The sequence below is a fragment of the Squalius cephalus genome (genome assembly GCF_949319135.1).
Source record: "Squalius cephalus genome assembly, chromosome: 12".
Taxonomy (NCBI): domain Eukaryota; kingdom Metazoa; phylum Chordata; class Actinopteri; order Cypriniformes; family Leuciscidae; genus Squalius; species Squalius cephalus.
The window spans coordinates 17,498,265-17,525,586 of record NC_137133.1 but is presented as its reverse complement, the minus strand read 5'-3'; the positions used below and the strand labels follow the sequence as shown (position 1 = coordinate 17,525,586).

The 27,322-nt window shown below is 38.0% G+C and overlaps 3 protein-coding genes across 8 annotated transcripts; 2 read left to right on the top strand and 1 right to left on the bottom strand.

The window, feature by feature from the left end:
• Window positions 1-7,260: 7,260 nt before the first annotated feature.
• Window positions 7,261-11,337, bottom strand: grcc10 (gene rich cluster, C10 gene). Its single transcript, XM_079888152.1, has 4 exons — window positions 11,228-11,337; window positions 10,557-10,645; window positions 8,251-8,427; window positions 7,261-8,176 (listed from the first exon to the last, which is right to left on the bottom strand). The coding sequence occupies exons 2-4, from the start codon at window positions 10,606-10,608 to the stop codon at window positions 8,037-8,039; spliced, it is 369 nt and encodes a 122-aa protein (XP_079744278.1). The 5' UTR covers window positions 10,609-10,645; window positions 11,228-11,337; the 3' UTR covers window positions 7,261-8,036.
• A 487-nt stretch (window positions 11,338-11,824) lies between these two features.
• On the top strand, window positions 11,825-14,039 carry saysd1 (SAYSVFN motif domain containing 1). Of its 3 annotated transcripts, none has more exons than XM_079888149.1 (3): window positions 11,825-11,922; window positions 11,987-12,178; window positions 13,020-14,039. In XM_079888149.1, the coding sequence occupies exons 2-3, from the start codon at window positions 11,996-11,998 to the stop codon at window positions 13,329-13,331; spliced, it is 495 nt and encodes a 164-aa protein (XP_079744275.1). In that variant the 5' UTR covers window positions 11,825-11,922; window positions 11,987-11,995; the 3' UTR covers window positions 13,332-14,039. The 3 variants fall into 3 exon arrangements, with proteins under 3 accessions (XP_079744275.1, XP_079744276.1, XP_079744277.1); XM_079888150.1 differs by having other exon boundaries at window positions 11,825-11,917; window positions 13,020-14,014; XM_079888151.1 differs by having other exon boundaries at window positions 11,842-11,900; window positions 13,020-14,014.
• A 931-nt stretch (window positions 14,040-14,970) lies between these two features.
• Window positions 14,971-26,741, top strand: bpnt1 (bisphosphate nucleotidase 1). 4 transcript variants are annotated; one of them, XM_079889299.1, is made up of 10 exons: window positions 15,009-15,106; window positions 15,789-15,962; window positions 18,853-18,957; window positions 19,037-19,144; window positions 20,196-20,244; window positions 22,034-22,099; window positions 24,916-25,007; window positions 25,102-25,299; window positions 25,381-25,486; window positions 25,573-26,741. In XM_079889299.1, the coding sequence occupies exons 2-10, from the start codon at window positions 15,843-15,845 to the stop codon at window positions 25,722-25,724; spliced, it is 996 nt and encodes a 331-aa protein (XP_079745425.1). In that variant the 5' UTR covers window positions 15,009-15,106; window positions 15,789-15,842; the 3' UTR covers window positions 25,725-26,741. The 4 variants fall into 4 exon arrangements, with proteins under 4 accessions (XP_079745424.1, XP_079745423.1, XP_079745425.1 ...); XM_079889296.1 differs by having other exon boundaries at window positions 15,021-15,106; window positions 15,835-15,962; XM_079889298.1 differs by lacking the exon at window positions 22,034-22,099 and having other exon boundaries at window positions 14,971-15,106.
• The last annotated feature ends 581 nt before the right edge of the window (window positions 26,742-27,322 follow it).

The following is a 27,322-nucleotide window of genomic DNA, read 5'->3' as shown; positions in this document are numbered from 1 at the left end:
AATTAATATTAATAAAAGAAATCAAGCCACAATGTCTTACTTTTTTATAGATTTTTATTAAAAAATATGAATTTCTCTGCTGTGGAAGGACTTAGCCTAATTCTTTTTTTAAAGATAATTTCTCCAGCCTTTGACAAACTCCTCTCACAAAAACCCACGAGGTCAAGATGCGCTGACTTCACTTAATACAGATGTGCGAGTGTATGGTCTGTTCCCCGACCCTGTTATATAAACTTTGACATATCCTTTTATTGAAACAGGTGCTTTTCTGTGCTTTTACTTTCACTTTTGCCGAAGAAACCCTTTTATGTCCTATAAATGTTTCCTATTTTTGATAATCTGCACAGATTTCAGCTGATGATTCTGGTTAAAGTTATTAATAATGAATCATGAATGAAAGAGAATTTACTGCGTTGCTCTGATTGGTTGTAAGTCTATCCAATTGAGTGCAGAGTTGTTGTTTTTTCCTGGTTCGGTTAAGACAGGCCTTATAATCAAAGCTCTATGGAGCAGTATCAGACTCACATTCTGCCTAGAATATGAGTATGACGAAGACAGGCTAATAGAACAGTGCATAAGTACGCAAATTGGAACGCGTGTACAATCTTTTAACTAAGTCATATTTTAGTCATAATTTAGTTATCTGAAATGTTTTAGTTTTAGCCTAGTTTTAGTCGACTAAAATCAAATGGATTTAGTTAAATTGTAATGCATCAATTAAGCATTTCTCTAAAATGTCAACACTCCCCAGGCAGCAACATAGTGTCGGCTCAGATCCGGCACACATCCACGTGTACCAGATGTAGGCCGGACAATATTTTGCTGTCTGGGTCATTATATGCTCCTGGAGAAAACATCTATTAAGCTGTTAATATGAATGATATAAGGTTTGAACAAGCAACACAGACTGGATCACTTCCCAAATCCTCCCTCCCCAACTTCATCTCATTTTTATTCGTTGACGAAATTGTCAATAGATTATCATCATAGTTTTTGTCATTCAAATCTTTTTTTTTTCTCGTTTTCATCAATGAAAAAAAAAAGTCATAGACGAAAATTATTCGGCGATGAACTTAACACCGCTAACAGGAAACTTTCGCAGAACTTGCGCAAATTCTGGCAAGGTTTTCTTTGTGAACAAATGTTCTTCCAGTAACATTAATAGAATGTTCACTTTAATAATGTTCTCAAAAGGCTATAGCACAAAAACATTATTTATTAATTGTTCATGGAAGATTTTACCTGAAACATTTAGTGTGAGGATGTTGGAGGTGGAGATTTATAGCCTTTTCTCACAGCACTTGATATAATTAAACTTTTCAATTTGATGGCAGATCCAGAAAGGTTCAAACGGCAATCACCAGTGACAACTGGAGATTCACCCGTTGTAAAATGCAAAAGACTTCGGAGTGGCTACAGAAAAAAAAGAGACTGCAACCGGCCCATGCGAAAACAATTATAAATATAGGAAGGGCCTTTGAAAGGTGGGGTGAACTCCTTGTTTTGAAGGGGTTCAAAACGGACGCAGAGACGGCTTTTTTTCTGCTGGACAGGTTAGAACCATTTCTAAGGAACATTCATTTGTTGGTATGACAATTAGAAATTAGACTGCACAGAAATGGAAACTGAACTACAGGTAGCCCTAATACACATTAAATGTAGTCACGCAATGCTGATGTTGTTAACATTAACAATTTGAGAGTATAATTTGCATGGTTTGACGTGATATGATAAGCGATCGTTAGATTTAATCAGCGCGATTTACCGCAATGCTTTTTTTCCCTTAGTTGGTCAGAACAGAAGTGGATGTTACTTACTTGTTCAGATTACATTTTCCAGTGAAAATTCTTATGTTGGTCATACTTTCAAAAAGTAGAATCTGTGATTGCGAATGACAGTATCCACACCGGCGCAGTGACTGACAGCTGCAAATTCTCCTCAAAACATTGGATTCATCCGCGCTGCGCTGTGCCGAGGCACAACCCACTTAAAGTTGATAATTCCGCGAAAAACTGCAATTGCAGATTTCGAACAGAGATGGCGACAAAGAGGAAAACCTACGGACTGCAACTTTAACATTCGCATAACCAAGAAAAACGTTTAAAAGACTGGACACTTCTATAACTGGATGGGAACGTTAGCAAAACGTTTTTAGGACATACTGTTGTTAGCTGCATTGTGCCTGGATTGTGTCCTAGCTGAACTTTTGTCCTGTGCTGTAGTTCCCCCTCGTCCCGCTTATCTGTCCGTCCATGATTAAAGTCTCTCGAACTACAAAACTAGAGTACAAAAGAGTGCTTCACAAACTGAACAACTGCTGTTGAGATGAATAGGACAACTCACAACTCAAAATATCTGAAAACGGCGCCATCTAGTGGGTCAATCCCAAACACAATCTGGGGAAATGGGGAAAAACTGAATGAAATCAAAGCAATCAGATGAGTTAACAAAATGATGACATAGCTTTATTCTTTTCTGTATTGCCCTGAACTCAACAGTACAACATGGAGTCAGTAAGGTAGATTATGATAAGCACAAATGTGCTTCGAGACTTCAAGAAAATGCTGAGCCAGGATGAATGATTTGGGGAGGGAAATGAATTCTGAGACATTTTCTCCACCCCTCTTCATGAAACAAATGAGCCGTTAGAAATATGCTTTCACAAATTGTTGACATAAGGATTGCTCCTGGATCTAGTTTATGAATACCGATGGATTGTGTAGAATACTGCTGAATACACAATCAGCGTCAGATACTGGCTCACACAAACAGATCTGTGCATGTTCAGGATAACCTCCAATGACATCAGCCTCCCTTGTCTCCATAGAAACAGCAGCAGTCTCAAAACATTCACTGGTACACTGAAGTAAACTACAGCCATGCAGGACATTGTGGGTTGATGCATTTTAGGCTGGGCAGCTTGCCATCAATCATATGTAGGCTTAAGATTTTTTTTTTTTTTTTTTTTTATTGCATGAGGTGGTTCATCAGTAACCTTGGGATTCTTTGAACCCTGACAGAGAGGGGTGGGTTAACACTGGGCGTCCCAACAACTGACAGAAGCTTCAGACACAGTCCGGACCAAATCATGCATGGGTTCATGATAATGGTAAAGACATTCACCGGCAAACACAAGACAAGCGTTCACGGTTTAACTTTACAATGAATAAAGTAAATGGCATGGAGAGAACACTAGGAAAAGAAAATGGCTTTTTTTGATGGTTTGGGCTTGTCACATTTCAAAATAATCCACCCCACCCTGAACAAACTTCAAGGAACAGTTCACCCAAAAATGAGAATTCTTTGTTTTCACCCTCATTTCTATAATTTTCTGAGAATGTCACTTGTTTTCCTCTGCTGAATTTGGTCCATTTGACTTTCTTTCTTTGGTGTTACACAAAAGGAGTTCAAAAAGTACATACAGTGAAAATATAATTTTTTCCTGTGATGGTAAAGCTGTATTTTCAGCATCATTACTCCAGTTTTCAAAGTCACATGATCATTTAGAAATCATTCTAATATGCTGATTTGCTCTTTTTATCAATGTTGAGAATACACTCACTGGCCACGTTACAAGGTACACCTGTTCAACTGTTCGTTAATGCAAATATCTAATCAGCCAATCACATGGCAGCAACTCAATGAATTTAGGCATGTAGACATTATCAAGATGATCTGCTGAAGTTCAAACTGAGCATCAGAATGGGGAAGAAAGGAGATTTAAGTGACTTTGAATGTCTCATGGTTGATGGTGCCAGACGGGCTGGGCCGAGTATTTCAGAAACTGCTGATCTGCAGAGATTCTCATGCACAACCATCTCTTGGGTTTACAGAGAATGGTCAGAAAAAGAGTAAATGTCCAGTGAGCAGCAGTTCTGCTGGTGAAAATGCCTTGTTGATGCCAGAGGTCAGAGGTGAACAGCCAGACTGGTTTGAGCTGATAGAAAGGCAACAGTAACTCAAATAATATCACTCTGTCTGCAGAAGAGCATCTCTGAACACACAACACTTGAAGCAGAGCTACAGCATCAGAAGACACACCAGTGACACTCCTGTCAGCTATAAGAACAGAAACTGAGGCTACAATTCACATGGACTCCCCAAAACTGGACAATAGAAGATTGGAAAAACGTTGCCTGGTCTGATGAGTCTCGATTTCTGCTGTGACATTCAGACGGTCGGGTCAGAATTTGGCGAAACCAACATGAAATCATGGATTCATCCTGCCTTGTATCAACAGTTCAGGCTGCTGGTGCTGTAATGGTGTGGACATTTTCTTGACACACTTTGGGCCTCATCATTTAAACACAGCAGTCTACCTGAGTATTGTTGCTGACCATGTCCATCCCTTTATGACCACAGTGAACCCATCATTCGTTGGCTACTTCCAGCAGGATGAAACGCCACGTCACAAAGCTCAAATCATCTCAAACTGGTTTCTTGTCAATGTCAACAAGTTCACTAAACTCAAATGGCCTCCACAGATCTCAGCCCAATAAAGCTCCTTTCGGATGTGGAGGAACGAGAGATTCACATCATGGATGTGCAGCCAACAAATCTGCAGCAACTGTGTGATGCTCTCATGTCAATTCAGACTAAAATCTCTGAAGAATGTTTCCAGTTCCTTGTTGAATCTATGCCATGAAGAATTAAGGCAGTTCTGAAGGCAAAAGGGTAAAACCAGTACTAGCAAGGTCTACTTAAAGTGGCTGATGAGTGTAGTTGTGCTGCTTAAAGTCCTATTCACACCAATGATAATAGCTATTACTATAAAGTTTTAAACTACATGAATATTTTTTTTTTTTTTTTTTTTCTTCAAGCTAATGAACAATAAAAACATTGAATCCACCCGACTTTAAAGAGCTTGAGCATTTAAAGCAGCAGACAACAACACTCCAGTGTGCTTATAATAAACATAATGTTATTGTTCTTGTTGTGAATAGGCCTTAATAATTTTGAGTTCTTTGATGAATAGAAATTTTAAAAGAAAGCATTTATTTGAAATCTAAATTATTTCAGAAGTGTCAGAAGTCGTATGGATATTCATGATGCTTTTTTGTAGACCACAAAAGAAAGTAAGTCATACAGGTTTGGAACTTGGACTTGAGGGTGAGTAAATTACGACAGAATTTTCTATTTTGGGGTGAACTATCCCTTTAAATCCACAAATAATTGCACAGCTCTCTCTCTCTGCTTGGAGTTAAAGGGATAGTTCACCTAAAAATGTTAATTTATTTACTCACCCTTTGTTGAACACAAAAGAAGATATTTTGAAGAATGTTGGCAACCAGACAGTTGACGTTAACCATTGGCTTCTATAGCATTCTTTTTTCCAACTATGGAAGTCAATGGCTACCGTCAACTGTTTGATTACCAACATTCTTCAAAATATATTATTTTGTGTTCAGCAGAAGAAAGAAACCTATACATGTTTGAAGCAACTTGTGGGTGAGTAAGTGATGACATTTTCATTTTTGGGTGAACTATCCCTTTAAGATGACGGGGGGGAAATGCCCTAAATATCACATCCTGTCTCTTACCTGGACTCTTGTCAAGGAAAAGGCAGCAATGTGTCTGCAGTATCCATGGTAACACCTGTGGCAGATGGAGAAATGAAGATGGAAATAGTACAATGGAGTAAATTTCACACACAGAGAACGAGACAGTCAGTGAGTGGAGGGAAGAGGATGAACAGATGAGATAAACCATTTCACTGTGACAAGGGCCATGATAACTCAAGTTTATGGACTCTTCGACCTCCTGATGCTGCATGAGCAAAAAAAAAAAGAAAAAGAAAAAAAAGAAGAAAAAATCACAAACATAGGTACTCCTCCACAATCCACAGCCTAGAGATATTTAACTCTCAATATTGCCTTGCAAAACCCTTTGCATACAAACAGATACGATTCTGTACTTATTCTGATAATGTTACGTTGAGTTAATATTATGTGAGATAGATATACATGATGTCATCACTGTTTAAGGCAACAGCAGGTGGGTAAAAAAAATTATTATGACTATTTATGACATCAGCAGAAACGTATGTTTTTGAATGACACGTATAATTGCCATCATCTAGTTATAACTGTCTTGAATTCGACTGGAACATCAGAAGGCTACCGATTATTCGAATACTGCTATAATAACACTATTTTATTTCCATATCTGCAATACCTTTTTCAGAGCTGACATTCTCCAGGGGTTCGTTGCATCGCTTGCATGCGGATGTTTGTAAGCACAGGATCAGGTGTGTATCAGCAGTCCATGGCTTTCATAAACACACACGTGTTCAGCTGCAGTCCGTTCGCATCAGCACAATCCCCGCAGACCCTCCGCATCATCCGCCCGCTCCAATACACTGCGTTATCATAACTCATAAATACATCTGATTAAGACACTGAGCTTATAAAGAAAGAAGGTGGTCATGGTGGAGACGAGGCATTCAAATAAAGCGTCATTGCCATAAATAACTTGACAACTTTTGAGACGTTTCGTCCACTAGGGGGAGCAATAGATAGATAGATAGATAGATAGATAGATAGATAGATAGATAGATAGATAGATAGATAGATAGATAGATAGATAGATAGATAGATAGATAGATAGATAGATAGATAGATAGATAGATAGATAGATAGATAGATAGATAGATAGCAGTGTAGCTGTTACTGATTACATAATTGCATGATAAAAATAGTAGGCCTGGTTAAAGTAATTAATCTAATTTGACTACTTTTTGACAATTTTTGACCTAACGTACCATATTGTTCTTGTACCATAATGATATGAAAATACAAAGAGAAAGAAACTATATTACATTCTTTATCAACAACATGAAGTGCTAAAACATTACATTAAGTTATGGTTTCCCAGTTTGTGAAGGAACCGCAGGGTTCGTGATTTGATGAAAAGATAATTTAATCATAAAAACGTAAAATAAAAATGAAAAACAATTAGAAAAAAAACACTAGCTAATAATAATATACATTTTCGGTTTTCCTGCATGTCATGTTACCATTAACCGACATTAATGTGAATATGTAATTAGAAAAAAAAGTAACTAATCTGATTATGAGCATTTTTAAATCATAATAATCTAATTACAATTACTTAAATTTTGGAATCTGATTATGTAATTCAGATTACTACCCAGATATAACATAGAAATCAGTTACTACCCAGGACTGATAGATAGATAGATAGATAGATAGATAGATAGATAGATAGATAGATAGATAGATAGATATTTTCAATGTATTTGTATTAAATTATTTATTAATGTATTAGCAATTTTACCATAAAGTTACTTCTCTAGTTTGGTAGATGCCTATACAAAAAAACAGGTTCTATTGGGAAAAAACACTGATTGTTTTTTATTATTGCCCCAACAACATAAAAACTTCAAAGAAAACATTTTTCCATTGCTTTTTTCTTGGTGAGGATGATAAAGGTGTATGCATGTTTACGAGAATTAAGACAAGAAATCTAACAGTATTCATCACATGAACAAAATCAGTCATTTCATAAGAAATATCTTTCCATTGTGTAAAAAAAAAGACTTTATTGGATAAATACTGTTTATATGACAATGATAATTTTTTCAAACAGCAATGATCATAAGAAGTGTCACAGGTTATCATGTATAAATGTGATCCATATGTCAATAATATGGGCAAATCGTGAATTATTAATGCCAACAGTATAAAACAAACAAATAAGACCTTCAAAGGGCCTTAACAAGTTATGCTCATAAATATGCACATTCAACATTAGCAAAATGAATATAAAAAAAAATGTGTGAGAGAAAAAAAACAAATGCTTTGAATACTAATCATTTCAATGAAAGAAAATGGGAATGTAGATGTTAACTAATAATTGTTTACTTTTTATTCAAATATTTTCCCTCAGTTTAAATGACCCTTGAAAGAAGCGTCAAAACAGACTTGAATTTTGGAAACCCTGAATGTGTTTGCACTATACAAAGTTTTAAAGTCGATACGATTTTGAACTTTATGAACTGGGAGTTTGGGCTTGTTCTATGAGGTCGGGATGCCACTGCCGATGGGAGGAGTGGAGAGGGGCGGCAGGAGGAGACTCTTGAGTTTCAGTGACATGGCTGCGATCTCTGGGTCCTGAGTTTCATACATCTTCACCAGCCGCGCGAATTTGAGAACACCTGAAAGGCAAAACGCAGAGGTTGAAATGACAGCTTTTTATTAGTGTTTGCGTGTTTTGCGTCCTCAGTCTCACCTTCTCCCTCATTGTTGAAGCCGTATGCTTTGATGACCTCCTGTTGGATCTGAGTGGCTACAGGAAGCACCAGCTGCAGCATCTTGCCCATGTCGTTGCAGGCGCTTTCTCTGGCTTCCTCCATGCGGGCTGCGTTCTCAGGCACGGAGAAAGCCTGGATCACCTCACTGAGAACAACTGCAATGGATGAATGGGACAACAGTTTGGCTCAGTGTTCAAGTCGTTAATGACGAAAAATGTTTGTTGATGAATTTTCTTTTCTAAGACGAGAAGACATTAATGGACAATTCTTGTATTCTCGTAGAATTTATTATAAATCTTTTTTTTATTCACGTGCCCTTGTAATCTTTAACTAAACTAACTTCCCCTCCGTCTTGAAGCGACATCTCTTCTCTGATGATGTGTTCACTGGCGTGAGGGCGGGACAACCTGTCAATCACATCACATCACAGCTATAGCGAACCACAGCCATCCAATCTACTCCCGATGGACAAAATCAAGTCTCACCCTACATTTTTTTTGTTTGTTTGTTTGAGAAGCCGTTTCTCTCAGATATACGTCACAATAGAGAAGAAAAGTACAGAGACCCGCACATGACATGCAGACAAAAGTGCATAGGCTATATCATAGCTTAACATTAAGTTAAATCAAATTTGTTCCCACAATTCATTTAAATCAAATTCGCTCCAACAAATTAAGTTAAATCAAACAAATTCGATCCTACAAATTAAGTTAAATCAAATTCATTCCCATGAATTAAGAATTCACTCCCATGAATTAAGTTAAATCAAACAAATTCGATCTCACAAATTAAGTTAAGTGAAATATGTTCCCACGAATAAAGTTAAATCAAATTCATTCCCACGAATTAATTTAAATCAAACAAATTCAATCCCACGAATTAAGTTAAATCAAACTAATTTGATCCTACAAATTAAGTTAAATCAAATTCATTCCCATGAATTAAGAATTCACTCCCATGAATTAAGTTAAATCAAACAAATTCAATCTCACAAATTAAGTTAAGTGAAATATGTTCCCACGAATAAAGTTAAATCAAATTCATTCCCACGAATTAATTTAAATCAAACAAATTCGATCCCATGAATTAAGGTAAATCAAATTTGTTCCCACTATTAAAAATTCGCTCACATGAATTAAGAATTCACTCCCATGAATTAAGTTAAATCAAATTTACTCCTGCAAATTAAGAATTCACATTAAGAAGAATTCTTAATGTAATTCTTCACCCCCAAGAATTTGCCCCCATGAATGGTTAAATCAAATTCATTCCCACTAATTAATAATTAATTAGTGAGTACTGTTTACTTACTTACTGTTTTGATTTAAATAAAACAAGGGAACAAATTATTTCCTATGGCTACAAAATAATTCCCCCCCACCCTATCAAATAATTATTTTTTCACAAATAAAAAATTTGTTTACAAAATATGGGTTAAAAGGAAGTAAACTGCAACAAGCAGGGCACTCAGTCATTTAGTAAGTCCGTGCGCACTGGGAATCATATATCTGACACAGCCATAGTGAGCATCGATGCTCCCTGGTTTTTACAGTGTATTGTGGTACTTTTTAGGGAGCGAACGTTTCAGTGCACTGGAAGGATTCTGCGATTGAGACAGCCCTTATAATGGCCGACTCCCTGATCAGTGCCCTACCGAACTAGGGAGCTGATTGAGACGCACCCGGAAACAGTCATCAGTGTCCCAATGTCTAGTGAGCCAGGGTCCTTAGCAGTGCCGAATTAGTGCACACGATAAACTGATTTACGACCAAGGGATTGAGATGCTGATGAAAGTTTCACTGAGTAAAACTAGACTAAAATTCCCAGACTTTTAGTCAACTAAAACATGGATAAACAAAAAAAGGATAGGTTAACTAAATATGATAATAAATAAAAAAGGACTAAGTCTAAATTAAAAATACAAGTCATGCCAAGTCGTTAATGAAAACTATGATGAAAAATGTTTGGGGACACATCTTCTTTCCATGACTAAGACGAGAAGACACTGATATCTAAATGGACAATTCTTGTATGCTCGTAGAATTTATTATAAATGCATTTTTTATTCATGCGCCCTCCGAATCTTAAAGGAATTCTAGCTTCAAAACAGAAACGGCCATTCACTGCCATTATAAAGCTTGGAAGAGCCAGGACATTTTTTAATTGAGCTCTTGATTGTGTTCGTCTGAAAGAAGAATGTCATATACACCTAGGTCGGATGACTAGAGGGTGAGTAAATCATGGGCTAATTTTCATTTTTGGGCATGTAACATCTCTCTCTCACCTCTTGCCTGCTCCACAGTGAGCGAGGGCTGCTGTGCTGGGGCAGAGGCCATGCCGGCTCACTCCACGGGGCAGATTCACCACAAATGACTGCAATGGCAAATTTAAACAATTATAAAATCGCTATGACATTATTTAAGCATACTCTAATAATCAATGAAGAACACTACATGAGCTTGACTGTTCATCTTTCTCCAAAAGAACAAATTTTCAACATCAGCGTGAGAACACTGGCAGCTGTGTACCATTACGGTATCACTACGTACTGTATTCATAAAATATAATAATAATAATAATAATAATAGCCTAATAGAAGAATACAATCTCAATATTATTATGGTTGTCCATCTGTAGTTTTCATTGTAGACCACATCAGGTCTTGGTAATAATCATGGGCAAAGATTAAATACCCAACAAATACTTAAATATACGGAATAAATAGCGGAACATATTGCTTTCAATCAGCCTCAACTTATATAGATTATTAACGTTAGACCCGTGTAATTTTGATGTTATGAAGAATGAGACCTATGCAGGGTTTAGCTGTTATTGCTATCTATCACTGGCATGTTAGTTCCGCTTACCGCAATTGATCATTGTCTCTGAGCTCAAAAGTTAAATATGTCATTATATTTTCCCCTAATGATATTTTTAACATTTCTATGTACTTACATCGTTGAAGCCAGAACCTGATCACAGTACCTCTCCTGTGACGCGGAGTCGCGGACGTGCGCACACTTCCGGTCGGTACAGCCGTTAAAGTGTCCGTTGGAAACAACAACAACAACTGAACCATAGAAATAAGATAGAATGGAAATGTAACTATCAACAAGTTCTAAAATGGGCGAGGCTTTGAGGCCCGAATTTAGTTTCGGATTGGTGAAGCACGATTGGTCTAAATAATACTTCTCTAATTGAACTCTTCACTGTGTATTTTCAGTCAAATGAAGTGTCACTGTAATTGCCATTATTATCCGCACCTTGCTGAAAGAGTGTTGTCACTTGATACCTGTTACTTTTCTCAGCGCTAGTCAGACTGGACCAGTAACAGAGGTCCGCGATTACAGACATATGTGTCCATTTAAATGACTTTATACAGATTGCTGCGCGCTTACAATTTCATTTATGTCATATATTAATCATTTGAATGACTAAACTTAAAACATTATATGTTTTATGTGATATTGTTTTTCATTGAGACAAAAAACGTCCTGAAATTTGAATGCGGTTAAATGAAGGATTCGCTTTTTGGACCACAAAGCGCCCCTACAGGAAACACATTTTAGTGTCATAGACAACAAACAGTCATTTGACACAGCAGCGTTTGTCGACCGGTGCAAAATCAGTACGGATTCTACGGAAGTCTGGTAATATACTGACACGTATTTTTATTTAATGACCACATACATTTTGACTCTAATAACATTTCAGGTATGAAATATGGAACGCAAGCTGGCTGAATTCAGAGCCCGAAAGAAAGCCCAGACTGAAGCTGAGAAACCTGCTGTTCGTGAAATCCAGAGTGAAATGAAAGCAAAAACAAGCGATGAGTCTCCGGCAGTGTCTCCTGACACAACAGAGTTCCTGAAGCCCAAAACCAACCCTCAGAGTCCACACAAACAGGTCTGGTCGCAACTTACTACTGTAAAAACCATGCACAGTAACACAGTGATAAATAAAACTATGGAAGCTTGTTTCCGCCACGGAATAAAATCAAATAAAAAAAGGTAATGACGACCTTTTACCTCACAAGTCTGACTTTTTTTCTCGCAACCAGTTCTGACTTTATAACTGTCAATTGCGAGTTGATATTATAGTTCTGAGGACATTGCTAAAAAGAAAATCGCAATTACTTTGTAGTTTTATACGCGAGTTTATTGCCCATTTTCTTAATTTTGCGTAAATATTTCACAATTTTGAGAAAAAAACAAGTTAGAATTGCGGGTTCTAAACTGGAAGTTGCGAGAATTAAAGTCTGAGTAACTTAAAAAAGAGTTGTGAGATAAAAGTCAGAAGGACTTTTTAAAAGTTTTTTTAATAAACCCTTTTTGTTGTACTGGTTGAAACTCTCTTCACATCCTAATAGCAATCAATAATATAAGTCTAAATATATCATAATAAAAAAAAAATGTACATATATCTTCTGTGGAAGTCAGGACCAAAAAAAAGTTTATCCAATCATTGCATTTGGTCTGAATGCAATGATAGGATATCCTACCTGTCTGTCAACCTGTATTTCCAAACCTCCGCGCTGCTTGCACAGACATTATCAGCGTGTTTTGTGAGGCTATCCAGACAAACTGTCTTATGCTCTCAAAGCTAGCTTTCTATTGCTAGCCTGTACGAAATTGCCTACTCTACCTTTAATGTCTTACTCGGAGGAGGAATAAAGTTTCCATATAAAACTGAAAACTGACCATGTCATTCTTGTCCAACTAAATGTAATATTTTCCTGTTATTTCAGGATCAAAGTGATCTTCTGAATACTACATCCGGTTGTTGGCTTCAGCGTCTGGTTCTTACCCATCTGACCCTGTTTAAAGTGCTGCTGTGGCTTGTGCTGTTGGGGCTTTTTTCAGAACTTGAGTTTGGCCTGCCATTTTTTGTCATATCATTATTCTACTGGCTCTATGAAGGCCTTCGAAGCCCAAAAGCCAGACAACCTGGAGAAATGAGCGCATACTCTGTGTTTAACCCTGATTGTCAACCCATTCTGGGGACTTTAACAGCCGAACAGCTGGAAGGAGAGATGGGATTCATGGTAATCAATTCTTGATGGCCAATACATGAACATGTTTAAAAGTCATGCATACTTTGCAGCCAACTGTCTGGACCACAAGGAAGATCGTCTAAATGTGGACTTGGGAAACTTATTTGCATTATATTAATGTATCTCAGTTCTTTAATGGTTTACTCGTATTTACCTAAGTAAAAAAGCATTATTTAATTAATATATCGTTAGCCTCATAGCATAATTGCCTATAAGTCATTTTTTGTTTTTCCTTGTTTTCCAAAGACATTGAAATATGACTTAGGCAATTATGCTATGATATGAGGCTAACGATATATATATATATATATATATACACAGATACACCCCCTTCTTACAGTTTTTTCCAATCATACATCTAGCAAATGAGAACAGGTCACATATTTTTAAGTTAACACTCTTAACTTATAGGTTCTGTTGTCCAAACTAATTTAATATCTGGAGCTGAAATGTATTAGCCTACTGAGTGACATAACTTTTTGATGACTGCATATACAACTGCACTAGAATAAAATCTCTCAGATTCAGATGTATTTAGTGCTCTTTGACTTAATTAAGTTCAGTATTTTATCAGAAAACACTATTAAGCCTACTGCTACTACAACCTATACTAAAATAACAGTGATGCCTTACTGTACACACTTTTAGGGAGCATGGTTATGGTTTATGGTTTAACTCAAATGTATCTTATGGAAAATAAAGTAGGCTACATACAAAGTTTGATTTATAGTTTTGCCATATGTTACTATATATATATATTGGCCATATATACACACACACACATACATACACAGTATCAGTACACTATCAGTATATTGGATCTATGTATTAGTCTTAAAGTGACAGCAACCTAATATTTCTGCTGCTGTGTCTGTGTTAGGAAAAAGAAAAATCACTCACTGCTCTTGACTGAATAACTTTTGGTAAATTTATATTAGTTATGCTAGTAGTTTTAGCTGTGATATAGAAATTGGAATAGAGAATTGTGAATTTTCACTGCCTATTTTTGCAAAAATAGTTTCTTAGAAAATATGTATGGCCGGTAAATTTTCTTAAGTCACCGGCCGTTGGCAGGTGTACCAAAACGTTAGTTTTAGGCCCTGTATATTATAATTATACTTCTATAAATGCAATGACTTGTTGAAATTGACATAGGAAAACCATATCAACATTCTTCCCCTTACCAACATCATAATTCATTCAACAAATTATTGATTTTAGGAAGGTTTTTAGGTGTGCGAATTAAAGTCAGCATGAAACGGAAGTTGTAATATATTTTAGTCCATATTGTGATCTATTCATGTCAAACATGGAATGGCTTCTTGTACAAGAAAAGATATTGGGCAGAATTTTATTTTGTCCATCGGGATGGGAAGTTATTTTATTACAGATTACAAGAGCACATGAATAAAAAAAAAAAAATTCATAATGTGCCCTGATAAATTATAATAAATACTGCAGTGTTCCATAAAAACAGGAATTTGTCTATTTTGATTTCATAAAGACTTTAAATGAAGTTCACCCTAAAAATCATAATTTACAAACCCTCACTTAAAACCCGTATGACTTTATAGAATGATAGAAATTTGGGTGAACTATTGCTTTAAAAAGAAAGCAACACAACGGGCACTAAGACACTACAAGACGAGAACTACAAAACACTACGATGTACATCATTAGCTGCTACGCCTTCCTGTCCTTCAGTGCTGTGTCCGATAGGAATCTGTGTGTGCTGTCAACCGCTGATCTTTCCTGAACTCTGGACACGGACTGCGATTAAAGTAAGACTGCAGTTATAGAATAAGTCATCAAAATACACAATTATTGCTAAATAACAGTCTGCACCGCAGCTTTGTACGCGAGTAGCATATCGCCCAGGAATGCATGCTGAATAAATGTTGAGAACAAGTTCAAACGATTATAGCTAACATGATTTAAGAGTTAAGAAGTAGACTTAGCCTATAAGTTTTATAAATGTCGTGAGTGGTAACAAGTATGAGTTTGAGTTTCAGGCACGAGTGTTAATCATTTGGACAACAGTGCCTTATAGTGTCTTCCATGCTGATTGTTCAGGAACTTTAGCAGTGATCTTCACCCAGTGACATTTTTCATAATTACTCATTAACTATCTATACAGTTCGTGAAGTATTGTTGTCAAGGGGCATGTGCTGACTCTGGTACTGAGACAAAACAGGTCTAGGTCTATTCTCAAACTTCAATTTCCTCAAAATGTGATTTTACTTGCCTATACCTCAATTTGAATCACAACTGTTTAAAACAGTCATGATGTGCATTATAAGAACAAATCTAGCATTAACTTTGATGAAAAGAATTAACTGAACTTAGTTCAGCTCCATCTGTTGCATTGTATTGGCTAGAATCCCATTCCTCTCGTAATGATCAGATAATCATGACATTGCAATACTTCCATTGTCTTCTGACTTTTCCCCTGGTTGTTTGCAGGAGGTGTGTCTTTCTGAACTGCAGCAAGGTGTGCTTTCTGTTTCAGCTAGTGTCATGGCGAGCAGTCCTGCAGTGCTGATGCGGTTGGTGGCTTCAGCCTATGCCGTGGCGGAAAAGGCTGGAACTATTGTCCGTAAAGTGCTTCAAAGTGGAGAGCTCGGTATCGTTGAAAAGGTACGGCAAGTAGTGGCATGTGACCAAGAAGTGTTGATTCAAATACATTTCCTATTTGAGATGACAAGTTGATGAATTTAGTTGAAGAAGATATTTTGATGAATGTTGGTAACCAGACAGTTGACGGTAGCCATTGACTTACATAGTAGGAAAAATATACTATGGAAGTCAATGGCTATCATCAACTGTCTTGATTACCAACATTCTTCAAAGTATCTTCTTTTGTGTTCCACAGAAGAAAGAAACTCATACAGGTTTGGAACAACATAAGGGCGAGTAAATGACATAATTTTCATATTTGGTTGAACTATCTCTTTAACCCCAAATCAGACACTAAAATCTGATTTGTTTAACAAGGGTACTGATCAAGGAACAGGGCTGCCCCTGACCAGAGATTTTGCTATTTGACTAGTATTCGTTAATTTAAGTGTTAAACTTACATGTTATGATAAGCCATACTTGAGGTTGATGAATGATAGGTGAACATTTGAATTTCCTGCCTGGCATAATATCCACGTGGACCAGCCGTGTTAACGATCTGTCCGTTTGGACTGCGTAACTTCGCCACTTCCTGTGGAGTTTGTTTTTTCTGTGACCCACTGACCAATTAAAAATTTGTCAACTAAGCCTCTTCTCATCAACTAAAGGCCCCGATATACTCACGGTAAAGTTCTTTACCATTCTTAGTTTAGGGGTAAAACCAAGTTTGAAATACATGTGCAGCGATATACCGTTAGCGAACATCCAAAGCCACCCAAACATCTGAGAGCAATGGCTAGATGAGTAAATATGTGCTGCACGCTTTCCTCTCCATAACAAAATAAACACAACAGAATTGAGAAAACGGCAAGAATTTGAATAAAGTGTAAGAAAAGCATCTGATCTTGGCAACGTGGATATGTTTGCACGAGTTCTGCAATTCGGCACTCTAGTAAAGTCAAGTCAATTTTATTTACAGTGAGGAAAATAAGTATTTGAACACCCTGCTATTTTGCAAGTTCTCCCACTTGGAAATCATGGAGGGGTCTGAAATTGTCATCGTAGGTGCATGTCCACTGTGAGAAACATAATCTAAAAAAAAAAAATCCAGAAATCACAATATATGATTTTTTAACTATTTATTTGTATGATACAGCTGCAAATAAGTATTTGAACACCTGTCTATCAGCTAGAATTCTGACCCTCAAAGACCTGTTAGTCTGCCTTTAAAATGTCCACCTCCACTCCATTTATTATCCTAAATTAGATGCACCTGTTTGAGGTCGTTAGCTGCATAAAGACACCTGTCCACCCCATACAATCAGTAAGAATCCAACTACTAACATGGCCAAGACCAAAGAGCTGTAAAGACACTAGAGACAAAATTGTACACCTCCACAAGGCTGGAAAGGGCTACGGGGAAATTGCCAAGCAGCTTGGTGAAAAAAGGTCCACTGTTGGAGCAATCATTAGAAAATGGAAGAAGCTAAACATGACTGTCAATCTCCCTCGGACTGGGGCTCCATGCAAGATCTCACCTCGTGGGGTCTCAATGATCCTAAGAAAGGTGAGAAATCAGCCCAGAACTACACGGGAGGAGCTGGTCAATGACCTGAAAAGAGCTGGGACCACCGTTTCCAAGGTTACTGTTGGTAATACACTAAGACGTCATGGTTTGAAATCATGCATGGCACGGAAGGTTCCCCTGCTTAAACCAGCACATGTCAAGGCCCGTCTTAAGTTTGCCAATGACCATTTGGATGATCCAGAGGAGTCATGGGAGAAAGTCATGTGGTCAGATGAGACCAAAATAGAACTTTTTGGTCATAATTCCACTAAACGTGTTTGGAGGAAGAAGAATGATGAGTACCATCCCAAGAACACCATCCCTACTGTGAAGCATGGGGGTGGTAGCATCATGCTTTGGGGGTGTTTTTCTGCACATGGGACAGGGCGACTGCACTGTATTAAGGAGAGGATGACCGGGGCCATGTATTGCGAGATTTTGGGGAACAACCTCCTTCCCTCAGTTAGAGCATTGAAGATGGGTCGAGGCTGGGTCTTCCAACATGACAATGACCCGAAGCACACAGCCAGGATAACCAAGGAGTGGCTCTGTAAGAAGCATATCAAGGTTCTGGCGTGGCCTAGCCAGTCTCCAGACCTAAACCCATTAGAGAATCTTTGGAGGGAGCTCAAACTCCGTGTTTCTCAGCGACAGCCCAGAAACCTGACTGATCTAGAGAAGATCTGTGTGGAGGAGTGGGCCAAAATCCCTCCTGCAGTGTGTGCAAACCTGGTGAAAAACTACAGGAAACGTTTGACCTCTGTAATTGCAAACAAAGGCTACTGTACCAAATATTAACATTGATTTTCTCAGGTGTTCAAATACTTATTTGCAGCTGTATCATACAAATAAATAGTTAAAAAATCATACATTATGATTTCTGGATTTTTTTTTTTTAGATTATGTCTCTCACAGTGGACATGCACCTACGATGACAATTTCAGACCCCTCCATGATTTCTAAGTGGGAGAACTTGCAAAATAGCAGGGTGTTCAAATACTTATTTTCCTCACTGTATATAGCACTTTAGCTTTGAAGTGGAAACCGCACACACCTACCTAGTATGCAATCGCCACGGACCAATGGTTGGAAAGTTTTTCTGGAAAGTTCGCTTTGGCAAGCTGTTTCGAACTTCCAAAACAAACTCCAAACTGCCTGATTTCATTCTTCGATTTCACCTTGAAGTATATCGAGGCCTTAACGTTTGGTGGACTATTGGGGGGAAGCCCTAGAGCCAAGACATGAGAAGAGGACGGCTGATGAACTAACTCTGGATTGTGAAATTATTTGCTCGTTTTGACATATGCTTATGACGTATTTTTGTAACCTTTACTTTTGGTATAGACAGGAGCTGATGATCTACAGACACTGGCTGACAGGCTTGCTCAGAAGAGTATATGTGCATCCCTGTTGAAAAGCTTCCCTAAAGTCACTATCATCGGGGAGGAGGTGTGTAGGTCTCGTAATATGAAGATGCTCAGCCTGTTTTGGCTCCAAACAGTTGTCTAAACTGCTTTTATTTGTGTAGGAATTACCAGATGAGTCTGTTGAGGAAGACCTGATAGAGAACGGGCACAGCAGCCTAATCCTACAAAAATCCTGTCCCAATCAGTATGCCAGCCTGAAGGAGGAAGAGGTAAAGAGGAAGAGGAACCAGAATGTGGCCATAATGCATAAAACATATAATAATTGTATGTAACGGAGCCAAGCCAGTAAGAGCTGTGCGTGTAAACCTCACTCCCCTGGCCTCAAGAGGCGCACTAGCGATCGACGCTAACGGCTGCGGTCTTTAGCGTCCTTGTTAGCGCACCCGCCTCCCAGCGTCTCACTGAATGCCACTCGGAAAGGGTCGTGTAGGACCGGTTACATTTGGTGCTTTTTACATTTCGAATCCCGCTCAGGGGTTCGTTTCCTGTACAACGATGTAACTCACTGCTTAACTACTATAGTACGATGCATTGTTGAAGAAATCAACTAGCTAGTCACGACTGTTTCCCAAAACCAAATTGTCGCAAATTGGTCGTTCAACCACGCTGGTTAATGATGTCACGCAGGTGTTGGAGTAATAACTTAATGAATCTGTTTGAGATCAAATTAATGTTAGATGTTTTGCTATAAATTACGGACATGGCATCTGAGGACTATTTCTCATTTTTCTCAGTTATTTTGCTTTACTTACAGATTCAATCATAGTCTGCACGTCTGCACATGCGCACTTTTCAGAAACGACGCTTTAAATCTCTTGACAAACTAAAAGACGTAAATGACATTTGTATGTATTCTAAATAAAATATATAGATTGTACTGAATGTCAGCTTGCTTATTTGGCTCAAGATAAGGATTTATTGAGTCCACATGTCATGCAAACAAGAAACTCTGCTTCTAACCACAGGTCGAGAGCTGTCGTTCCAACCACACAACTTTGCGATGCTGCTTGCGAATGTTCGTTGGAACTATGTTTTCGGGAAACACCGACTCGTTGAATTATGCTGATAACGACGGAACTTGTGACCATAGTTTGCTAACAGTGCTTTTGGGAAACGCACCCCTGAGCGGGTCAAGTAGGACCGGTTACATATAGAATATACCATTTTTAAATTAACTTATTCTGAAAGAGTTTTAAAATAGTAGGAACATAAAAGTAACTCAATATGTTATTTAACTAAGGTTTCATCTTTATTTTTCAGCTGGTTGTGTGGGTGGACCCTCTTGATGGCACTAAAGAATATACAGAAGGTGAGCAGATAAACAGCTTTCAGCATTACTCAACTCCCACTTCCATTTGAGTTTTGGTCTTTTTCAGCTGTGTCTGTAACCAACATTGTGCAATAAAGCACCTGGTATTAACATCTGTTTGGAGTGAAGTGATCACAAGTGATCTACATTTTGTCATCGATTATACAAACCACATTTGCAGGTAGAATTTGTAGAAAGAAAGTGTCATAAACGAATGTCTTGTTATTCTAAAATTCTCCTTCCACTCATTGTCTATGAAGTGGAGCAGAACAACGTCCCATCAGTCCTCACATCATTGTTCCCGATTAAAACAAAAGATTTCCATGTAAACATAGCCATTGACTGTCTATGTTCTACACTGTCTAGCACACAGTTAAGAGCACAAGCCTTTAGATTATACTCCATTGATGGTGAACACGGATGGACATGTCCGTCTGCGAAACAGAGTTAAATACGGACAAGTAAAGTGTACTTCTCTGACAACAGTGAAGAATGGCTTACTCGCTTGCCACCCAGCCAAAATCCAACTACAAGTATTTATTAGTGGGAGATTGAAGTTAAGATCAGATGTAAATGCCCTCGGCTGATCGAATCACTCAAGGTGGATGTCGATACCAGGTGTAAATAGGCATTTACCATTGCTCTATACAATTTTGCAGATGAAATTAAAAAGAAATTGCATGCTTGGGAGTTGTGTGAGGGTGAAAAAGGTCTATACAAAGATTTTGCTCTTGTTCAAGTTGGTCACACAAACACTGACCAACAGAAAGGTGCTTGGTTTGAAAGTGACTTCTGTGTGAGCAGTACTTCATACAGTGCTAGACTGTTGAAAATGGACCTTTTTTGCCCGCAAAATTTTCCCGAAATATTGCCAGTATGACTTCCGTGTCACACCAGTTGTCACTCCAAATTCCGTGTCACACCAGTTGTCCAGGGGTGCAAAACTCAGTTCCTAACAGTTCCTAACAGAGCCCTGCAGGGTTCAGCTTCAACCTTAATTAAAAGCATATAATCCAGCTAATCAAGACCTTCAGGCCCATCTGAAATCATATCCTTCCCTACTATATAGTAGGCAAAAAACAGTATGTGACAAAAGAAGTATGTCCAAATTCAAATTACGGCGAGATTCTGAAGTGTTCATATGATGGACTCTTAGCTGTCCCATGAGGCCACGGGAGAAGATTTATGAATGACAGTGAAGTGACACTGGAAGGTTACATGATAATGCCAACATGGCAAATGTAGTATGTCCGCATTACATTCATACTACACACACTCATACCATATCGAACATACTTTTTTAGCGGGCATGAAGTAATTACTTATTCAAAATAAGTACCTACTCAAGAGAGTATGCGATCTCAGACGCAGGTTTGAACCAAACTCTGCAGGGCTGTGGCTCTCCAAGAGTTTTGCTCCTCTTGAGTTAGTCCCATCCACATCAGAATCTTTTTTTCAAAATCCAGATCTACAGTATATACCTGTACTAAACACCAGTTACCATTTGATTGGCTTTGATTGATTTTTGTCCCTTCCCGCAGAATTTCACTTTCAGTGAGGACAGAAAAATGACTTGACGTTCATGTTGCGCCTAGTTAGGGACCTAGTGTTGCAAGCATGCCCTCTGCAACAGCACTATCCCTCCGTTCTCTTCTCTCTCTGATTTTTTTGTCTAACTCTACCGCCACTTGACCTCCATATGTCCAACACACCTGATGCTGTCACAGTGATCTGCTCTCTCTTTTCCCCTCTTTCTCTCTCTGTCTTTGTTCTCCTGTCTCTGTTGTAGCTGCAAGGGTTTTGTACAACCCAGTTTACATACAGAAGCCAGTGCAGCCCCACAGAGCCCCTAACCGTACGGTGATTTAATGTTTTTTTTTTTCTTTCTTTTTGAGGCATGAGATGTCACCGTGAAATTAGACAAGAGTAGAAGGTTGCAGCCAATCAAAAACAGCTGTTAAGTCAGGCATTTACAATTTCTCATAGTTGACCAGAAACTACAAATGCATTGCATTTGTGCTCTTTGTTGCTGATGAAGTGCAACTGAAAAATGGTTTTTACATTAAGTTATCCAGTGAACCTGTTAAATCTTGTCCATGCATCCCATTTTAGTTGGAAGTTACCACCACTTTATTGGAAAAGTACCTTATCAGGCACACAAAAAAAAGACAGGAAATTTTGAGGTAAATATTGGGGAAAGGGTTAGGGACATGGATGGACTCAAACCTGCATTACTGGCATGAGCACTAAAGACACCGATATACTCACAGCAAAGTTATTTTTTTAGTTCTTCACTTATGGGTAAAAAGACATTTGAAATATCTGAGCAGCAGTATATTGTTAGCAAACATCCTGATGCTGTAAATTTGTGCTGCTCGCTTTCCTTTCAATAACAAAATAAACACACAACAAAAATGGAAGCAGTGAGAAAACAGAAGTTAAAGGGTTAGTTCACCCAAAAATGAAAATTCTGTCAGTAATTACTCACCCTCATGTTGTTCCAATCCCGTAAGACCTTTGTTCTTCTTCGGAACACAAATTAAAGGGTTAGTTCACCCAAAAATGAAAATTCTGTCAGTAATTACTCACCCTCATGTTGTTCCAACCGCGTAAGACCTTCGTTCATCTTCGGAACACAAATTAAGATATTTTTGATGAAGTCTGAGCTATGTCTCACTCCTCCATAGGCTGCTATGTGACCGAAACTTGCTGGCCTAGAAAAGTCATCAAAGAGATCGTTAATATAGTCCAAGTGACTCCAGTGGCTCAATCTTAAGTATATCAAGCGACGAGAATACTTTTTGTGCGCAAAAACAAACAAAAATAACGACTTTATTCCACTTTTCATTTCCTTCTCTCTGGGCCTCTAGTTGGTTCGCGTAGTCTTTTTGCGCAGCGCGTCTGTGTTACACGTCACCACGTAGGCTCACTATTGGCCGACGCCGGTCATGTGTGTGATGCGTGATGACGTGCAACACAGACGCGCAGCGCAAAAACACTACGAGGCCCAGAGAGAAGGAAATGAAAAGTGGAATAAAGTCGTTATTTTTGTTTGTTTTTGCGCACAAAAAGTATTCTCGTCGCTTGATATACTTAAGATTGAGCCACTGGAGTCACTTGGACTATATTAACGATCTCTTTAATAACTTTTCTGGGCCAGCAAGTTTCGGTCACATAGCAGCCTATGGAGGAGTGAGACATAGCTCTGATTTCATCAAAAATATCTTAATTTGTGTTCCGAAGATGAACGAAGGTCTTACGCGGTTGGAACAACATGAGGGTGAGTAATTACTGACAGAATTTTCATTTTTGGGTGAACTAACCCTTTAAGATATTTTTGATTAAATCTGAGAGCTGGATCACTTCTCCATAGGCTTCTAAGGCATTATAACTTGCTGGCCAAGAAAATGTATTAAAGACATCGTTAATATAGTCCAAGTGACTACAGTGGCTCAATCTTAAGTTTATAAAGCGACGAGAATACTTTTTGTGCGCAAAAAAACACAAAAATAACGAATTTATTCCACTATATATTTCCTTCTCTCTGGGCCTCGAGTCTTTTCACGTAGTGTAACTGCGCAGCGCATCTGTGTTGTACGTCACACGTAGGCTCACTATTGGCCGACGCTGGTCATGTGTGTGATGCGTGTGACGTACAACACAGAAGCGCTGCGCAGTTACACTACGTGAAAAAACTTGAGGCCCAGAGAGAAGGAAATGAATAGTGGAATAAAGTCGTTATTTTTGGGGGGTTTTGCGCACAAAAAGTATTCTCGTCTCTTTATAAACTTAAGATTGAGCCACTGGAGTCACTTGGACTATATTAACGATGTCTTTAATACATTTTCTGGGCCAGCAAGTTATAATGCCTTAGAAGCCTATGGAGGAGTGATCCAGCTCTCAGATTTAATCAAAAATATCTTAATTTGTGTTCCAAAGATGAACAAAGGTCTTACGGGGTTGGAACAACATGAGGGTGAGTAATTACTGACGGAATTTTCATTTTTGGGTGAACTAACCCTTTAAGAAAGCTTCTGATCATAGGGATGTTGATATGTTTTCACCAGCAGTTCGGCTCTCCAGTAAAAGTCATATCACGTTCATATATGACTTCACACAACAGATTACTTTAAACCAGCAGCTTTACAGTGATACACATGAAAAAAAATAAGATAAAAAGAAAGATACACCGTAAAGTAAAAAGATACACCGTTGCTTATTTCAGTTAGAATTAGATCTTGAATTTCTACCATAAAGTAGCTCTCCAGTGTGTTTATGTTTTTACTCATGGATGCTTGACCTCAATGAACCCAAAAAAAAAAAGAAATGAACTGTAGTACATTTCCATGTCAAAGTAAGCAGAGCCTCAAAGCCACACCTACCTGTTCTGTAATCGCTGTAATGTTTACCAGCCAGATGTGAACATTCCTGGAACGGTTTGGCCTGCTTTTGATCAAATTGACATATCAACAGTTTGTTCTTCGATTTTGCTATAGTATATAGGTACTATAAGGGTTGATGCTCAAAATTGCTGCACCACAACTCCGTCTTACTCATACCGTTATAAAAAGGAGGACATATAAAAGAGCATAGAGGGGTTAAAAAATATTTTCATTGTTGGGCTTGACTAATAAGTACTTTGCGTAATGTTTGTTTGCTGTTTCATTGCAGGGCTTTTGGATCATGTGACAGTGCTAATAGGGATTGCTTATAGAGGGACAGCCATTGCTGGAGTCATCAATCAGCCCTTCTACAACTACCAGGTCCAACCGGTTGATGGGGTCATACATGCTACACTAGATTTGGTAAAGGCTTGGATTGGTTAACCTGTTTTTTTTGTTCTCTCTGTTCACTCAGATTGGGGCTGGTGCTTCTTTGGGCAGAACTTTATGGGGAGTTCTGGGTTTGGGTGCATTTGGGTTTCAACTCCAGGAAGTCCCAGATGGTAAAAGAATCATCACGACCACACGGTCCCATAGCAATAAACTTGTGACCGACACAGTTCAAGCCATGGAGCCTCATGATGTCATCAGAGTGGGAGGAGCTGGGAATAAGGTGGGACACTAGCCTTGATTCGGCTGAGTCAATATTGGCATTGAAATTGAACTAATCAGTTCTTCATTCTGGGCCTGGTAGATTATTCAGATAGTGGAGGGAAAGGCCTCCGCTTATGTGTTTGCCAGTCCAGGATGTAAAAAGTGGGACACATGTGCGCCTGAGGCAATTCTGCATGCAGTTGGAGGTGAGTCATTGTTTGCATGTTTTGCTTGATATTTAAGGTAAATATAAAGTATATTTAAGCGGTTTTTATGTTGTTTTCATATACAGGCAAACTGACAGACATCCATGGTAATGCATTCAGATATGATGCCAATGTGAAGCACATGAATTCTGCTGGAGTTCTGGCGACTCTACGGGATCATCAGTACTATATAAGCAGAGTCCCACAGGCTGTCCTACAGGCTCTCCCCTCTGACTAAACCATTACACGATATTAAGTCATACTGTAAACTTTTGTGCCTCAAAGCTGTGATATGTCCTTGCCATAAATTTAACTGTTTAAGATTATTAGGATTTAATGAGTACATTCACATGTTTTCAACCATGTTTATAAGGGGACCAAATAAATTTATTTTAAAACATTTTATTATTTGTAGTAATATAATTTGTAGGTAATTTAAAACAAAATTACTGTCAACATACATTTATAAATACATGTCCTATTGCATATATATTATTATGGTCATAACTTTTACATTTTTAATTTTTTTAATTCCGTGTTTTGCCTTAAACATTAATTTGTCTGACAGAATTGATTATTGCCTTACGGCATTTCTGGGAGATGCATTTAGTTTACTTTAGTAATACTTAAAACCAGTGTTTTCAGTACTAAGTTAAGCTTTTAAAATTAGTTCTGTAATCATTGTATTAAAAGTTGCATCAGGAAAGTCTGAACTACCCTGCTACTCTGAAATGTAGTGTGTGTATTTTTCTTGTATCTTTTTGACAGTTTTGCATCGCCAGCCATAACCTAAACATTATAATAACAGGCCCACAACAAAAGTGCACTAATAACATTACTTTGTTGCTTTAAGACAAACATGACAATGAAATGTGCGCAAACTGAGTAGTAGGTACAACCTTAACACAAGGTTGTGTTGTACCAACAGTATTCTACATCTATGTACATTTAGGAATGATTATGTATATGCATGTAAATTGGTTCTACCACATTTATAAATATTGCTTATCCATCTAGGGGTAACTGAGTGAGAATATTTAGTTTTGTCAGTTATTTTGAACGTAATATGTATGCCCTGCAGCCCCTGTTTTCCATCTTTTGTCTATTGTAGTATAAATTGAAGCTGCTACTCAGGTGGATCTATATTTGCATTTTTGCTACATGCATTTAAAACCCAATGTGATTAAAAACAAGACCACAAGTTGAATGAGAAATCATCTTTATTTTAAATGATAGATATTTTATTAAAATGTCCAAAAAAAAGAAAGAAGTGGTAATCATATTTTTATTAATGCATAGTATGAAAAAGGCTTACCTGAGGTCTATGCTGTCCGAAACTTTTCCTATATTTGATAAGCAGATCCAGTGGCGGCTTGCAGGCCATCTGTTCAGCAGTTCCAAGACATTCAGACTTAAAGGCATAGTTCACTCAAAAAAATGATTTACTGACCCCTCATGTCGTTCCAAAACCACATATAGAACACAAGTAAATGTTGAAGAATGTACTGGCCATTTTCCCCCACATGATGTAAGCGAATGAAAATACAACCAGTACCAAAAGAAAAGACACTGTTTCAAGAAGCTACAAAATTGGACTTGGGCGCTACATTCCAAGTCCTCAAAAGTCACACATCTTTGTGCAAGTAACATCCAATTTTAAGTCACGGTTTACTTAGAATATGGATACCCTAAAGGGACATGGTGATGGTAAAAAGAAGAAGAGAGATTAGAGGTTTTCTAGCAAAACCTTTGTGCTTCCATGAAAATGTGTGTTGTTCACTCACAAAAAAGCTTGTGGTGGAAATGTGAGGTTTGAGAAAAAACTCTGCTTTTGCA

Coding starts and splice junctions, on each gene's coding strand:
- grcc10 (XM_079888152.1), bottom strand. CDS start 10,608: ATGGCCTCTGCCCCAGCACAGCAGCCCTCGCTCACTGTGGAGCAGGCA. Junction 8,428..10,556: donor CACTGTGGAGCAGGCAAGAG/GTGAGAGAGAGA, acceptor CATCCATTGCAG/TTGTTCTCAGTGAGGTGATC. Junction 8,177..8,250: donor CTTCAACAATGAGGGAGAAG/GTGAGACTGAGG, acceptor TTTGCCTTTCAG/GTGTTCTCAAATTCGCGCGG.
- saysd1 (XM_079888149.1), top strand. CDS start 11,996: ATGGAACGCAAGCTGGCTGAATTCAGAGCCCGAAAGAAAGCCCAGACT. Junction 12,179..13,019: donor CTCAGAGTCCACACAAACAG/GTCTGGTCGCAA, acceptor CTGTTATTTCAG/GATCAAAGTGATCTTCTGAA.
- bpnt1 (XM_079889299.1), top strand. CDS start 15,843: ATGGCGAGCAGTCCTGCAGTGCTGATGCGGTTGGTGGCTTCAGCCTAT. Junction 22,100..24,915: donor GCCCCACAGAGCCCCTAACC/GTACGGTGATTT, acceptor GTTTCATTGCAG/GGCTTTTGGATCATGTGACA. Junction 25,300..25,380: donor TGGGAGGAGCTGGGAATAAG/GTGGGACACTAG, acceptor TGGGCCTGGTAG/ATTATTCAGATAGTGGAGGG.